At 56.1% G+C, this 16,800-nt stretch overlaps 1 protein-coding gene across 5 annotated transcripts in view; it reads right to left on the minus strand.

Moving 5' to 3' along the window:
• SH3PXD2A (SH3 and PX domains 2A) overlaps nucleotides 1–16,800 on the minus strand; it is a 235,251-nt gene that overhangs the window by 25,939 nt on the left and 192,512 nt on the right. For all 5 annotated transcript variants that reach the window (XM_044240436.1, XM_044240435.1, XM_044240438.1 and 2 more), the window contains one exon: nucleotides 2,548–2,661. In XM_044240436.1, coding sequence (XP_044096371.1) covers nucleotides 2,548–2,661 — 114 coding nt within the window. The remainder of the gene's footprint in view (nucleotides 1–2,547; nucleotides 2,662–16,800) is intronic.

Consider the following 16,800-nt stretch of genomic DNA (forward strand, 5'->3'; position numbering starts at 1 on the left):
GGGAGCATGGGGGCACGGGGGCATGGGGGCACAGGCAGAGACCTGGGTTCCAGTTCTGCCTGTCATGAACTGACCCAGGGGCTCCGTGGAGGGGACACCTCTCAGGACGTCTGGGAGGCAATGGATCAAGCACTTCACGGGAGCATCTGGCCAGTGTTGGGCGTGGCCATCATCATCATCATCATCATCATCATCAGTAGGTCAGAGGGTCTTCAACGTCCACCCCGAGCCTCCTACCTCCTACCACTAGCATTTTGGAGGAAGAGGAGTACAGGCCAGAACGTCTGATAAGAGAAATAAACCCAAACAGCCAACTGTCTCTTTTTTCCAAAGCAATGAAACAAACACAGATCGTTAGGGGAGATTTGATGGGATGAAGGCTTCCAATTTCTCAGGACCCAGGGACCTACAATGGGATGGCAACAGGTCTGGAGAAGAGATGGCCAGACAGGGGACCCAGGTGGGCTAATCTCTTAGCCACACAGAGGTGGGTACAGAGAGAGACTGGTGGACATACCACAGGCACTGGGGCCTCGGGCTGGGAGACGGAGCCCCGAGCCCTCCTGCCAAGTGGGGTGGAAATGCCCAAGGTATGGTGATGAAATTCCCAGCTGCCCAAACACTGCCGGGGGGGACTGGCACGCCGGGTCCTACTGGAAGCATGCCAAGGAATCTGTCTGAAAGAGGGTCACCCCGAGTGAACAGGCACGCACACACAAATCTGCACTGCCGCCTGATTGTTTGTCCAGCAAGGTCAAGGTCATCTGCCACTTGCTACCGCTCACCCTCTGCAAAGCTCTCTCTTCAAACCAGACAGGCTTTTGTGCACACGCATCTCTCCTGCTCCTTCCCGCCTACTCCGTGTTCTGTCTTCCCTCTCCTGATGTCTCCACTGACATTCGTGGCATAGCCTTTTCAGGCGGGGCTCCCATTATACACACACACACAAACACCCTCTCAGAGTTGCTTAAGAGTGAAATGCCTCACGGACAGACATAGGGTGCAGCGGTGAGGAGCACCGGGCCAGGAAGCTCAACCGAGCCTCAAGCCTTACGAGGACGAGTGTGCAGCTAACGGTCTGCGAGCCTCAGCTCCTGCATCTGGAAAAAGGGCATGATCACGGTGCCTCCTGGGGGGATGGGGAAGGCTTTTCAAGCGCCAGGCCACATACCTGGGAGTGAGTAAGACCTCAGTCTACACCCTGGGGATTGTTAGTCCTGAGAGATCCCGGGGTGAGGCCAGCAGAGGAAGTGGGAGGGAGGAGCTCGGGGGCTTACCTCCAGCGCCACATAGACCCAGAGACGACACTGGGCACGGGCTCTGCCCCAGCGCTCTGCAGCAGCCAGGAAGGACTGACCACCCAGCCTGAACACGCAAACCCTTCCCGACAGAGCTTAATCGCTGGAAATCCCCGCAGGGGCTGCAGCCCTGCTCAAGGGACTGAAATGAAGCATTTACACGGGAGGAAGGGTAGGGCCGCAACCACCCGCAGGAACTGACAGTCAAGGGGAGGCTGAACGGGCAGCTGGCGCTGTGCTTGGCGGGCTGCTTATTTTGGCCTGGGCGGCATGGAATGAAGGGTGTGTGTGTAGAGGGGGAGGAGGGCAGGCACGGAGGCGGGCCTCACGCCCCGGTGACAGGCTTCCCTCGCCTTGGCGCTCAGATGGGCCCGTTTGGACTGTCCATACTGACCGTTAAGGCAAGCATTCCTGCCAGGACGTGGGGGTGCTGGCAGTCACTGGGAACAGGCAGCCAGGAACTGAGGTGCCTCAGACTCACTGGGCTCCGGCGGCGCGCTCTGGCAAATACCTGAGTCCACAGACAGGCTGCCCAGGCCAGCGCTGGCCTGGAGGGCTGGGGGGGGGGCAGGCTCTTTGAAACCCAATGAGAAAATGCCAGAAAAACCCCACCAGGCCTGAGCTCATCAGAGGGGCTGGTGGTGCAGGGGCCACCTTGCGATTCCTGCTACACTGACAAAGGACTCAGACCTGCGGTCTGCGTCTGTAGTCTTGGCCCGGGCGGCAGACACCCAGAGCAGCAGAAGCTATGCACGCACAGCCCCTTGGGGTCATCTCTGCAGAAGAGAGCACGGCGTGGGGTTGGGGAGGCAAAGCTGGGGGTCTCTGTGGGGGATCCCCCGAGGAACCAAGGGCTTCTGCAGGGAAAGGGAGCTTTGGGGTCCAGTCCTAAGACTGCTCTCTCCAGTCTCTGCCCAGAGTTGCCAAAGCCTGAGATTCACAGTCCAGGGAAATTTCTCCTCTCATGTGAGCCCATGTAGGGACAGCAGGGACAGACCTGGGAAGGGAGGTGAGCTCATCGGCTGGCCCCAGTAAGATGGGGTCCTCAGGGAAGGGGCTGGGACATGACCCAGCTCTCTTGAGCAGTTCTGATGGTTTTAGGGAGAAGAGTGGGAAAGCTCCCTCCGGAGGAACTGGGCCAGAAATGGGTGGGCACCAAACCCTGAGGATCTGGAGGCAGCCTGGTCCCCACATGTGCCTCCTCATGTGCCCCATTATCTCCCTGCCCCTTGAACCTGCAGGCCCTTACCTTCCCCAGTCTTGGACGTGTTGATGTCCGAGTCATCCCGAGTACCATTCTGGGCCTCTAGGTAGGTGGCAGGGACCCAGCCCTGCTCCTCAGAGGTGCTCACGAACCACCAGCCTACAGAGGGGACAAGAGAGAACACAGTCATGACTGCCCGGCAGGATGGGGGCGGGAGGGGACAGGGCACAGAGCCACACAGCCTGGGCACCTAGCAAATTGCCTGGGTCACGTCTGGCCTCCAGAAGCCTGTGCCACGCTGAGAAGAAGCCGAACGCACTCCCCGAGGGGAGGCCCCGATGGACAGTGATCCACATTTACACAAGTGATGGAAAAATTTAACAATGAGAATGAAACAAGGATATATCACCCTACAGGAAAGGCCAAGGACGCTCTGGCTAAACACAGAGACCATTCAGGTCTCTGAAACCCAGTGGAACTACTGGTGTGGTTGGGAGTTTAGCGTTCAAAGCTTTCAGAGGGATCCAGAGATAAATGCGTCACGGTGACCCAGAGATGGTGGCTGCGCCCCTTTCCCCATCGCGGGTCAGTGGCATTTGCACTTCAGTGCTGCTCACGGCTGCCCTTGACTATGTTGACCTGTCAGTCACCCTAAGCGGGTACCACACCCTTGAGCGACCCTTCACAGTCATGGCCAAATGATAAAAGCTCACTGGTTTTCTTTCTTGTTCAGTAGCACGTTCATTTATCACTTAAACAAATGTTGACCAAGCAAAGCACCCTGAGCGCCCGGGTCCTGGGCCCCCACCCACTGCCGTCCGTCTCTTCTCAGAAGGTGCTCGTCATAGGACCTTGTCTTCGCCCCCATCCCACTCCGATCCTTCTCTACGCCCAAAGCCATCTGGCACCAATTCTCTTTTCTGTCCACAACCGAGCTCTGTTTCCAAATATGGATGGGTCCCTGGCAAGACATCCTGGGCTTCTCCTGGGGCAGCTCGGAGAACCCTTCGCTGCCCACGGAAGGGAGTGGCTGCCTGGGGAGGGGGACAATGGGAGCCTCCTGGCTGCTCCTTGCTGGGAGGCAGAGGCAACTGCCTGAGGGACAGAAGAAAACAGTGGTGCTCCTGCACCTGCCCTCGGCACCCCGAGCCACCTCCAAGTTCTTCCGCTAGGTACCCAATGCCTCACGGGACAGGCCTGGGGGAGCGAGCAGCCTGTACTGCAGTCTCAAATGCCCACCGCACCTCGCCCTCCCAGGAGTTCCAGAACCTTCTGCATGCAGCTCTGCAAAGCCCCCAAGACAGGTCTGCACGCCACCATGATGACAGACGTGTGTCACTGTCTGCTTGTCCACACTGCACCGAGAGTGAATCCCAATGTAAACTCCGGATCTCAGGGATGTGTCAGCGCAGCTTCATCCATAACAAGTAGACCGCTCTAGATGCGGGGAGAGTTCTATGGACGTGTGGGGACAGGAAGCATACAGCAAATCTGTTCTGCAGCTCAGCTTTGCTCCAGACCTAGAACTGCTCTAAAATACACCAGAGTCTTAACCAACAAACAGCGAAAACCTTGCACGGAGTGGTCTGGAATTTCAAGGCCCAGGCCTCTTTGGCTCAGGGGCCTGAGCTGGGTCCCTCTGGAGCCCAGGGTGGATGCCTTCCCCCCCCCTTTCACTCCCTCCCTCACCAGAGTCGGTCTTTCCCCAGAGTGGGATAGTGGGGGGCACATGAACATCCTGGGCCACCGAGGGGGCTCCCTGGAGCAGCCTGGCTATGCTCCTAGGATCCCAGGCCACAAAGAAACCAGAAGGCGTTGACTCACAGGGGTCTTTCCCCCTTCTCTTGGCTTCTAGGGGAGCACTTTCTGGAACCCAGCCATTTCTGCCACGAAGCACCAGCCCCAGGAGCTCCTGTGCAGGCCTTGACCAGAAGCCATGCAAGAGGGTCCCCGCCTCGGAGCTTTTCCACCACGAAGGTGGCTCTGCCTCCTTGACCGCAGGAGTGGGCGCACCAGCTCCACCATCTGACCCACCTGCCCTCTCCCTGCACGCTGTCACGGTTCCAGGGCTTTCCCAAGAACCGACATGGGTGCTTTGGCGCGCTGAAGGCTCAGTCCCCCGTAAACCAGGAACTGCAGGGCTATGTGGGAAGACATGGAATGAGAGCCAAGTCAGCAAAGCGGCCTCGCAGTCCAGACATGCAGAAAGTCAGTCCTCACGAACTTCATTCAGGCTTCAGGTTCCAAGTGGGCTGAAGCTGGACCACCCTGCTGGGCACCCAAACTACAGCTAGCCCTTGACCTTCCATGTTATTTAATGAAGCCAGAGCAGGTTTCGATCACCGGAACCTGAGAGTCCTCACTAACGTCATTTCTACCCAGCAGCCACCAAGGTTCATGACTAAAGGTCCGCCATCATGAGTCAAAGCTGGTGACAATATTCAAGTCTACGGGGCATCTGCCCCCACAGACCTCAGCAGGTGGGGACAGGACCTTCTGTTCTGAGCCACTCTCGGTAACCGGTACCTCCCCCAAATTCCCACTCAGCAGGATAACCTCAGAGCCCCAAAGAACAGTCACCATAATTCCCAACTTGGAGTTACTTTCAGGAGGGTCTTAAAGGCTGAGTCTCTCCCATGATCCCCAGGTCCAGGCCCCAATGCCAAAAGCACACAGGTTTTGGTTCCCGTACCTCCAGGCCCTCACCAACCTGACCACCCCAGTTCTGCCCCCCAAAGCCAAGGCAAATCACAGTGGGCTAAGGAAGTCCCCTGAAGGCTTGCCATCAAAAGGGAGCTCTGCTTCCCAGGAGGGGGCTTCCCCAGGATGGGCCTGGGCTGGAGCCAGGGATCTTACGGTCATCGGAAAAAATGGGGATGTGCCCGAGAAACAGTGGAACTTGGAAGCATGCGTCTTGGTGAGGATTTGCCAACATCTCTCCATGCACAGCCCCTCCCAGCCTCGTCTATACCAAGGTGCACCTCTGCCAAATCCACCGTCAGAAACAATCCCTTTCTGTCTCTACTGGGAGACTATTCCCTCCTTTCTCTGTATGAGCCCAGGGCTTCCCAGGAAAGTAGGCAACTTGGTGGTCGCCTGGATGGCCAAAATGTCTTCTCAGCCTTCTGTGTCTGGAATTTGGGTTCCACAAAGCCATCTTCAGTAGAGGCAAAGGAGGCAAGCCCCTCTGTGGGCACCAGGATGGCTGGGGTCGGGGGAGGAGGGGGTGGGAGGGAGAGATTTTCTCCATCAATCTCCACGGAGCTTGTCTGTGTCCTCACCTAGTGAACGGAGTCCGAACAGCTTACTGACCTCCTGTTTTCTCCCTCTCCCCCACAGTGCCATACTGGGGACCAGCCCCTATATGGGCCTTTCCCCTTGGATCCAAGAACTTCATAATCCCGGGGTTCAGGTCTCTTTGCTGCAGGCATTGTCTCCCCTATCCCCTTATTTCATCCTCTAAGAATCCTTCCTTGTACATCCTACTCTCTCCTTGTCCCCCGGAGCTGGAGTCCCTGACAGTTTTGCTGAGAACAACGGCCTGGGCTTCCACTCCAGCCCTGAAATGTGCAGAACTAGGCTGAGTGGCTCTGAGTCCCGGGTCGCTCCTGCCTCAGGCCCTGCAGAGAAAAGCCTGCTCCTGGCGTGGCTTCGGGCCCCTCCACCGAGCAAAGACGGACAGGCTCCAACACTGCCCAGGTGTGCATGGGGAATGTGGACAGAGGTGCCCACCCCAGCTCCCTACAGACCTCCCAGGAGCCTGGCACGAGTCACACAGCTGGGCCTCTGGGGGAGGCTCCCTGGGCCGGCGCCCACCCACAGCTGCTGACAAGCCTCTCCCAGATGCCAGCAGCTCAGACGTCAGCTGCTGTAACTGGGGCTCCCGACCAAAGTCCCTTCTGCTCCACCAAGGAGCAATTAAAAGCCTGCACCCCTGGGGCGGGCCTGGCTGGCTAAGAGGGCTCTAGCATCAGCCAGCCCCTCGGGACTCCCTGGCTCACCTCCAGTGCCCACGGCATCCACCTCCACAGAGGCGGACACGTGTGGGCTGCATGTGGGGGTAGGTGTGGACAAGGCTTTGTATTTCTGAGTACACGGGTGTGTGCTATGCCTGCATATGTATCTCCGTGGGGGTGTGCATTGGTTCTATGTGGTGATTACAGTCAGATGCAATCTTTATATACGATATTTAATCTTAAAGAATCTCATGAAGTGTTACTGTCATCACCATCCCCATGTTACAGGTGAGGAAACTGAGGCAAAGTTCATGATTAGGAAGAGGCAGAGCTGGACCTCAACGGACCCAGGCAGTTGGGCGCCAGGGACCATATCTTCACCAGTGCAGAAGGAGATAAGGAATTTGTCTGGTGTGTGCACAAGGGCAGATGTGACTCCTTGAGAACACGTGCCCCTGGACACTGGTATGTGATACCTGTCGCTGAGCATGTGATTCCCGTGTGTGTATGCCAGGAACCGAGATACAGGGCTGTGTGAACTTGAGTGTCTGTATATGGGGGATGGTCCTCTGGAAGTAGAAGGTAATACATTAGGGATCTAGGGTCAGAAGGACAAAGTCAGGTCCTGGCTTGCTACTTCCTGTGTGATCTTGGGCAAATCAGTAAACCTCTCTGAGCCTCAGTCTTCCCTCCCTGATATGGGGATGATTAATGGCGCTTACCTCCTAAGGTTGAAGAGGACAAATGAGATGAAAGTAGCTTAGCCTGGGGCCTAACCCAGATCTGGAGGTCAAAAACCTTGAGCTGTTATTAACGGGATGGTGGCTTTGATATTCCCCTAGGCTAACAGCACCACGGGTGCCCAGGTGCTATCTGCCTGCAGAGTAGATCAGGAGACGCTCAGTACAGCTTGGTGAATGGACTTGCGTGTGTGTCTGTGTATGCGTGCGCTTGCACGCCCACGTACCCATGTAGCTAATCTGTGTAGTTCAGGGACTGCCTTCAGGGGTTCCAGAAGAATGGGAGGGGCTACCTTTTGCTCTTTCCTTAGCTGATGCAATTCATGAGAGCAAGCATGGTGGGAAATGGGGCCAGAAGGGAGAGGTCTCTGGGGTTTCCCTCCCTGCTCCACATGCCAGGGTTATCCTCAGCCTAGCCCCTGTCCTTCAGCTCACACATGGCCCCCGGACAGAGGTCCTCCAGCTTCCTCTCCTCTGTCCTACTACCTCAGCAAGCCCTCCCCGACCGATCTCCAGATCCCAACAGCATCCCGAGCGTCAACCCCACAATTCACAGCGGCTCACACGCACGCACTTGGAGTACTGGTCTGGTCTGAGTACTGGTCTGAGACTGTAAGCACCGTGTTTGCTTTGTCTCTAGGGCAGAACTGAGCTTGCAGCAAGCAGCCCGGCAAATGTGGAAACTGAGGCACTGGACCCAAGTGCTGGAGTCAGAGATTTGAGCCTGATCCCAGGCCTGCCACCTCCACACTCTGTGACCTCAGGAAAGAGACTGAACCGGTTGCACAAGGACTTCATCTATAAGACCACCTTCTGCCTTGCAGGCTAGCGGGAGGATGGAGAAGGTCAAGAACGCGCGGAGGGTCTGGCACAGCAGGTGTCCACTGAACGGAAGCGATAAGCTTTACTGGGGGACTAAAGCCACAGGATGTGGAAGATTGGGTGGCCAGCACTGACAGATGTCCAGGGGCCCGAGTCACCTCTGCGTTTTTCATGTCCCCAAGAAGATGGGTCTGTGCTCCAAGTGGGCCTGTCAGCCTGCCTCTCTGCATCCTCTCTGCCTTCGTTCTTGGGAGAGGAAATGTGGTGAGGTTTCATGAAGGGGCCTATCACTGGACTGAGGAAGTGGCCAGAGCTGGGCTCAGACTGGGGGAGGGCGGTTCGGCCCAGCTGCCAAATTTGGCCTTGTCCTGAGAAGTCAACTCTTGTTTCCAGGCAGAAGGGGAGGAAGCTCTTTTTTGGAAAGAGGTGGGGAGCAGAGAACTTAGTGGAACAGGAGATGGTAGAGACCCCCAAAGGGCCCGGACTGGTATGGAGTCCCCTCTGCAGACCCCTGCCCTCCAGCCTGGCAGCCAGGTCCCCCCATCCCCAGCAGGGGACAGGAGAGGGGCGACCATGCCTGCTGCTCTGTGTGGGAAGCTGTGAACTGTGGCAGAGGGGCCCTGAGAAGGGGCGCCCCCACCGCCACTGGAGGTATTAGAGAAGCCTCATTCTGGGGGCTCTAGGTGTGATCTTCGGAGCTAAGTCCCCAGACTGGAGAAGCTGTCTGGGAGAATCCCTGGCTGGCCCGTCTCCTGAACATTCCTTCTCTAAGGGCCGTGTCTCCACAGCGCCAGAACAATGTCATTCAGCCGGGCTGCTCTCACCAGAGGGCAAAGGCCCAGAAAGAACAGTAATGTCACCTGTCATAGCAGCCAACTCTGCTTGCGGGCCTCTGTAAGAACCCACTTCACAGTGGCCCAGGACTGAGGGGGCAGAAGGCCACACCGGGGCAGCCTGGCCAGCACCTCCAGCTCAGGGTAGGGAAGGCAACCCCCAGCCCCAAGAGGGAAAAGCTTCGGCTCAGAAGCCAGACCCTCCCTCTTTCCAGGCTGAGCATAATCCTCAGATGTTGGGCCAGTTTCAAAGCCCTCTAAAATGGACTCTAACTGGGGCTGGGCGATGCTAGCATTGGGGGATGGACAGAAAGAGTGGAGAGGAAATGGAGACAGAGAGAGACAGAGAGTGAGAGGTAGGGACGGACAGAAGGTGGGGATGGGAGGACTTGGGCCGGGGGCCAGAGCCTTTAACCTCTCCAAGAGGGGGCTGAGCCTGGCCAAGGCCAGCAGGAAGTGATGGGCACTCCCAGGCCACTGCTGTCCCCAGGCTGACCAGGCCACAATGGCCTCCTTAACGAGAGCGGATAATGAGCTCTTTAGGGCCAGAGGAGGCCAGCTGCACACAATTAGGTTGTTAATAAAGTCTTCTGAGGTCACAGCTCGGCCTAGGACAAAACAGACAAAACAGCTGGTGGGGGAGGGGACCCTGCTCCTTCCTCTCCCTCTGAAGTTCTCCCTGTTCTTCAAGGTGTTGTCCTCCAGGAGGCCTTCCCTGACTGCCCCTTGCCTTCCTGGCCCCGCTTACCCCAGAATTCAGCCCATGGGCACAACTTAGTCCTTCTTCCAAGACCTCGGTTTGGACCCTGGCCTCACCATGTCCTAGCTGTGCCCTGGAACAGGTTGCTGGCCTCCCTAGGGCCTTGTCATACCAGGGTTCTATGATCTGCTTGTGGGACAGCCTGACATCGGCGACACGCACTGTACTCCATAACCAACGGCCTACCCAGCATCTCGTCTGTGCTGGACGTTCCAGGCATGGGAGTGGTACGGAGAACACATGGGGGTGCTACTCAGGTGCTCTCCTCACCTGCCCCCTGCACAGCACACAGGATGAACCCAAGCACAGCCAGTGTCCTGGTGCTGAGGCCAGCAGGAGAGGGCCTGGTTCTCCTCCAGAGGGTGACAGGCAGGGAATCTCAATTCCAAGTCTGGGAGAGTCCAGCAGACTTTAGGCTCCCTCCTCCAGGACCTTCGCAGGGTCTAACAGGTTGAGGCAGAAAGGGGCGTCCCTGGAGAGCTACTGCAAGGCCGGGCCTCCTCGGAGCAAGGGTGTGCCGGCAGGGTGGGGTGGGGGACAGAGCTAGGGACCCCAGAGGCATGGCATGGGCTCAGACTCGAGCTCCCTTGACAAGTGCCCTATCCAGGCAGTCCCATATTCTTCTCCTGCAGTGATTTGGAGCGGGGGGCTGGGGGGGTAGCGGGGTGAAGGGGGGGTTGGTAAGGTAGCAAGGATTTGGGAGCCCTGAATGGGGGCGTGGTGCCGAGAAGGGGAAGGGTGCTGAAGGGGGCCTGGCCAGGCACCTGGGACCGTGCTGCTCACCCTGGCACACCACACCTGGCACACAGCTGGGCCCGCAGGGGCTGCTTCTGCCCTGGATCTGCCCTGACCCCTTTGCTGTGACCTCGGGGCAGATGGGAGGTTTTGACCTGAGAGGGACCAGAGACACTGGAAGGGCTGGCCGCCCATAATTATGCTGTGCCTTTAAGAACAACGAAAGGCAGCCCACCCTTGGCCAGGCCTCCCCCCGGCCAGAAGGCTGTCACGGAGGCCTCTTGCCAAGACACACTCCAGCTCACAGCACGCGGCCGCCTCGCTCCAAAGCAAACAGGAGCGGGTAAGGGCTCCCCCAGTCTCTCCCAGAGCGCCCCCACAGCCTCTGCCTTCCTGCCTGACCCATTCTTCTTGCTCCATCTCTGGCACCTAACCCTGCTCTGCTGCCCATGGCCCTCCCTTCCCCCAGATGGGGCTCTCAGGCCAGCGGGGCCCCAGAACCTTCCCGGGGCGCCTGAGGCCCGGATTCCAAGACCATGAGCACAAGCGACTACGTCAGTTTGGAAGGCTCCGTGGAGTCCATGGCGAGAAGACAGCAAGCACTGGGCTGCCCCCACCCCCCCAGCTCAGACCCAGCCGGCCCAGCTCACTGGACAGGCCCAGAAGGCTGGGGCTATGGGTGAGGCACCCAGGAGAAGGCCTGGCTACTGAATGTTCGCAGGCAGAGTGGAGGCACGTGATAAAATGACAGGTCCAAGAGAACCGTGGTTTTAAGCAAGGACTCTAGAGCCGGGCTGCCTGTGTTTCAGTCCCAGCCCTGCTACCAACTGGCTGCTTAAATTTGAGCCAACAGCCTCAATCTCCTCATCTGTAAAATGGACCTACAGTAGCACTTCTATTGCCCAGCGTTGTAAAGGGTACAGGAGTTAACCTATAAGAAGTGTTCAGAATCAGGCCTGGTTCCCAGGAAGGCCCATCAAAAAGCTATTATTAAAGTTGAAGTATAAGCTGCAGGGGTTTTTAAGGAAGGAAGCATGCCCTCACTGCCGCTCAGTGAGTAGGGCTAGGGCTGCGCAGGGAGGCAGGTGGGTCTTGGGTGTCTGGAGTCTCAAGGAGAGAGTCTCTCTTGGTGTCCCTGTCTTTGGCCCTTGACCTTGGCTGGTCTCTACTGAAAGCGGGGCCTGGCTCTGTGCCTGGCATGGGTGTGGGTGGGGGCCGGGTGCAGTAGAGAATGCAAGATGGCCCAAGGCCCTTCCAGAAACAGCAGAACAGGGTGGGCCGGACAGCCCCGTGCCATTCAGCCGGGCTGCTCTCACCCATGAGTGAGAATTCCCAGAGTCCTGAACTGAACCTCAGATCCCATCTGGAGAGGAGGGGAGGAAGGGGGCATCCTGGTGGGGGAAACAGGACAGGCAGAGCGGTGGGAGCACATGTGGCCCAACCCAGTAATACCCATGGTGCTCCACGGTGGGGATCTTGCCAGATGAACTTGGGGCCCGCTCACCTTCAATGTCACAAGGGAGGGGTGGGCTTCTGAGAACCCCATCAGGTAGGTTAGAGCCTCCCAGGCAGATGCCTGAAATAATGCTCAGGATAACAGCAGTAACAACTTGCCTGATGTCCCAGGCAAGAGCAAGAGGTAAGTAGAAACAGAGAGGGCACAGTGCTGTGACGCTGACTCAAGAGAGAGGAAGGGGGTCTGTGGGACTCCTGTTCACAGCCGGGCCACTTTCTCTCAGGCAGCAGGGCACCCACACTAGAAGGTGCTGACCAGGAGGCGGGATGGGCCAATGGACCTGTGGAGCAGGGATGGGAGCGTTGTGGGGGATGGAGGCCCAACTGAGAGGCTGCTCTCCACAAGCTCTCATTAGCTCGTGCTGAGACCAGGTCTGGAGAGCACTTGACAGAGAGCCCGCCAGGCCACCAGCATGGGTCCAGGAAGACACACACAGGGGAGCAAGGCCAGAGGACACAGCAGGGGCAAAAGTGCCAACTTCCAAAGAAGGTGAATTCCACAGTAGAGATGGGCAACCTCAAGGCTGGTTCTTGATGGAGTGAAACGTGGATGCCTCGAGGGATGGCTGGAGAGCCCGCGAGGGGGTTCTGAGCATTCCCAAGACAGCGCTGAGCAGAAAGACACAACAGGAAGGAAGGGGGCCAGACCCCGCTGGCTTCTGATAACGAGCGAACCGCGGGCCCGGCGGGTCTGGGATGTGTCATAGCTGAGCCATCCAGGCCTTGGGGCTCTCACGACCCCCCTGGGGGTGGCAGGGCTGCGCTGAGAGATTCGCAGCTGAGAGCAGACTGTTTTGAAAGAGCGTGTGATGATTCGCTGGCTACAGCCTAGAGGAGGGCTCTGTTGGGAGCCTGTCCTGCTGCATGCTATGATCAGTCCCAAGATGAGGAAGGAGGGGCTGAGCAGGGAGCAGCATTGCATTTGCTGAAAGCTGTGCCGGGATCAGGAGCTACCCTTGCTCCCTGAAAGTCTGAACAGATGGTAATGACAGGTCAACTGTGACCAGATGAAAAGGGTAGACAGACCAGAGGACAGGCAATCTTATCATCTTATAATTGATCGTGCGAACGTTCTGGCGTGAAAGGAGTGTGCTAGTCACAACTCTGCCGAAATACTAGGTGCCACCTGGGAGGGACCCGGGCAGTTGGGGAACGTGGGCATCCCTACTCAAGGGTGAGGGTAAGAAAGGTCCTGGGGTTTGGGCCGACCACGAGTTCAGTGAGTCATCTGTCTCCAGGTCTGGGAAATCTCAGGCTGCATGAGGAGACCCCTGGAATGAGTGATCTACCCGCGGTGCCAGGCTTAGAAGGGCCAGCAGCAGGATGAGCACCCAGGGCTGACTCCCTGGGCAGCAACCAAGCACACAGCTCCCTTTAGGAAGGACTCCAGCTGCCGCTTCCTTTGCAGAAGACGACCAATGCCACGTGTTCCATTAGTTCCCCCAATTTCCGCCAGACAGATGAGCCAGGGAAACCAGCCTCCTCTCTCTGCTTCTCCTTTCTACGATGTCTACAAATCAGACTCAGTTCTCAGCCGGTATGGGCGTGGCTCGCTCCCCGCCCCGCCCACCTCCCCACCCCCGACCCCGCCTTCTGGCCCTTCCATCCCACCCCACCCAGAAGGGGGCTAACAGGTGGTTTCCGGTCCCATCTCCAGATCGCCTCTCTCTCTCACCCCCTCTCTAAGCCCACATGGCAAGGCAAGGCAGGGCGCTCAGGCTGCTCATTTTTCTGGCGCGAGATCCTACCCAAAGGCTTTGCCAGCAGACAGGGACTTCAGATCAGCGTTTCTCAACCTCAGAGGCCTCCCTGCTATGCAGGCCTTTTGCCATATCCTTGTGCTACGTATACTGTGGTTCAGAGCGTAAATATATACTTGAAGCAATGGCCTCCCCCCCCCTCCTAACTTCAAGCAAATAATTTGTTTAGGAAACTTCAGATCACCACCATGAATAAACAGGACCACCAGCCCCAACCATAAAATTACCAAGAACAAAGCGATACAGGAAATCTGAGCTGTGCTGAGTCTGAAGAGGGCTACGCCTATAGCCTCTTCCCCCTTTGTTATGAAAAGAGATTTACTGGAGATGGGTCCAAGACAGTGGACCATCAAGCTGAGGTAAGTTAGAAGGCTTGGACGGGAATGGGAACAGGACAAAGTCTGCTCACTGTGTGTTGCGGAAGTACTTAGCATTAGCACCGTCATAAGTCAGGCCATGTACCATGGTGTTGCGTGGCCAACATTTTTAGGAAGCCCACTTAGGGCTACGGTGATATTTTTCATTCCAAATGGCCGAATGAAGAGGCTGAAGTGTCCTTATTGGTGAGACTAGTAGATTCCATAGTGTGTGCTGATGAGGGCGATGGTGAGAAATCAAAGAGAAAAGGGTGGCCAGACCCTAGCAGTGTCTAGTACCTTCTATGTGTGTTTCCAGTCTGGAGAGAAGAGTGGAGGGAATCCCCTGGAAATAGGAGTCATCTGTATTTTTACACTAGCTGACTTCAGTGCCCAAGAAGTATAGATGGAGGAGTTTGTATATTTTTTCCCTTTTCTCTTTCTGCCAACAATGGAGGCTTCTTGGCCCCAGAACTGAGTTGGCTTTAACTACAAGCCTTAGGCTGACAACCCTCCCCTCACTCCCAGCTGAGTTCAGCCCTTCTTCAATTGGGGCAAAAATACAACGGGGGCAATTTCAACTTTAAAGACCATCTCCATAAACAAAACAAACCCACTCCACAATTTGTCTAGGGCATTCCTCCCTCCAAACCCTCCTGATTTAATTTCTGGGGAATTTTAAATAGAGGCCTTGTAAAATTCTGTACCGCCTGACGTCAACAGCTCTCTGACAACGTGGATTCCTCGTCGCTGTGTGGGGAACAGCCGCCACCAATACTGAGCTGAGGCTTTTCCAGGCTCCTTTCCCAGTTGGAATTTGGGAGCCGCTGGTGTCACTCTGGGAGACTGTGGCAGAAGGAGAGTACCCAGGAGTGTCTCACTTGGGGTCCTATGACTCCCTTGCCTGAACCTTGGGCATTAGATATGCAGAGGAGCTATCCAAGGGGTATCTGTACTAGTGTGTGCTTTCAGAGTAAAATGGAAATACCTTCATGTTTTAAAAGGGATTTTGGGGGTGGGGGTGCCTGGGCAGCTCAGTCGCTTAAGTGTCTGCCTTAGGCTCAGGTCATGATCTCAGGGTCCTGGGATCAGGTCCCGCATCGAGCTCCCCACTCAGCAGCAAGTCTACTTCTCCTTCTTCCTCTCCTTCTGTGAACTCTCTCGCTTTCACTCTCTCCCCCCCAAAAAATAAAATCTTTTCTTTAAAAAGGCATGTTCCTATGCTACACGACACGGAAAGCCAATATTCCTTGGCGTAAACAGAAGACAGGTAAGTGGAAAAATGCATACATTGAAATGACAGCGCTATAGACCTCCAGTAAGATAGTAAGATGAGCTCTAGCAAGACACTAAGGCTATGGCCAGATTTTCTAACAAATATTGAAACAAGCAGGCAATGTCCACAAATGTTAACAACACAGAGGCCCCAAACACACACTTTACCTTTGACCTAACATGGAGTGAAAGAGAAGTCAAGATCATAACCTTCTTGTGACGGGATTCCATGCCATTTAATGCCGTGACCACCACGTTTCTAGGACCCACTCTCTGGGAAACACTGAGCTTGCAGAAGGAGCCTTGGGTTAAGAATATGCAGCCCCTTGAATCAAATCCAAGCTTGGCTGCTAGCAAGCTTTGAGGTCTCACGCCAACAATTTACCCTTCTGAAACTCAGCTTCTTCTGAAAAATGGAAACAAAGCTGCCTGGCCTACCTAGCCCTAGAGAGCCACTCTGAAATAACAGATGGGAAAAAAGCTTTGAAAAGACTAGGGGTTGTAGGTAGATGGGGGCGGATGGGTTATTATTACAAGCGACTCCTATCCCCGCTTCCCTGATACAAGTCACTGCCCCAGACTGGACGGTGGCCCGCCCCATCTATCAGGAAAGAGAAAATGAATATATCACTTCACCATTTTTTTCCAACCTTCCCAGTAACCACAACATGGGTTTCCAAATATTACCCCCATTTTATAGAAATGGAAACTGAGGATCAAAATGGCCACATACTGTCTCCCCAACGGCAGAGAAGATTCTGAACACAAGCCTTCCATGCAGCCTGGGAGGAAATGCCCTCTATCTTGCTCTTACTGTGCACAACGAGCAGACCCCACAAGTGTGGGTTTCCTGGATCCATCGGTCGCTATGCCCAGGCCCTGTCTTTCAAAGCCACTGCCTTTGCCATGTTCCCGTGAATCCTCGCCAGCTGTATTTCGCTCTCTTGCCCTTGTGCTCCCCCAGCACGCCGACCTTAGGTTTGTGTTGGCTGCCTCCCCTAGCTAGACCAAGAGCTCTCTGGGGACAAAGGTCAAGTCTTGCTCATCCTGGCATCCTCTCAAGCCCTGGTCAGGTTCTGTGTTTCAGAAAAAGAAGGGGCTCAGTAAATGTTGTTGAAAATGAAATGCCATGACACATGTGCATAAGACTTCTCCTCTCTTCTTGGCTTCTCCAACCACACACTGCAGTCTCTCCTGCTTCCTTATCCTCAAGTAGTTCTCCAGTCCAACTCTTGAGGTCAGTGCAGGGTCTGCGGTGGGCTTCTTTCCAGCCCTCCTCCCTCTGGCCTGGGGCCTTCTGCCCTGATCGAGTCCAGTACTGTGAAGCAGCCCCTGGGTGGCATTCCCTCCTCCAGTCCCCCAAATTTGTGGCTCACCTAGGAGGATTTGCCCCCAGGAACCTGAGACCAGGAGATTTTTGGTGCTTGTTGCATCTCTTGCCTGAGATTACCCAGATTGCTAACACTCCCACCAGGAAGCTCTCTCCCGCAGTGTGCTTGTATACCTGATTGGGTCATTTCCATTTGGGCCTCTCCCCTCACAGGAA

This window comes from Neovison vison, chromosome 2 (genome assembly GCF_020171115.1).
Source record: "Neovison vison isolate M4711 chromosome 2, ASM_NN_V1, whole genome shotgun sequence".
NCBI classification, from domain to species: Eukaryota; Metazoa; Chordata; class Mammalia; order Carnivora; family Mustelidae; genus Neogale; species Neogale vison.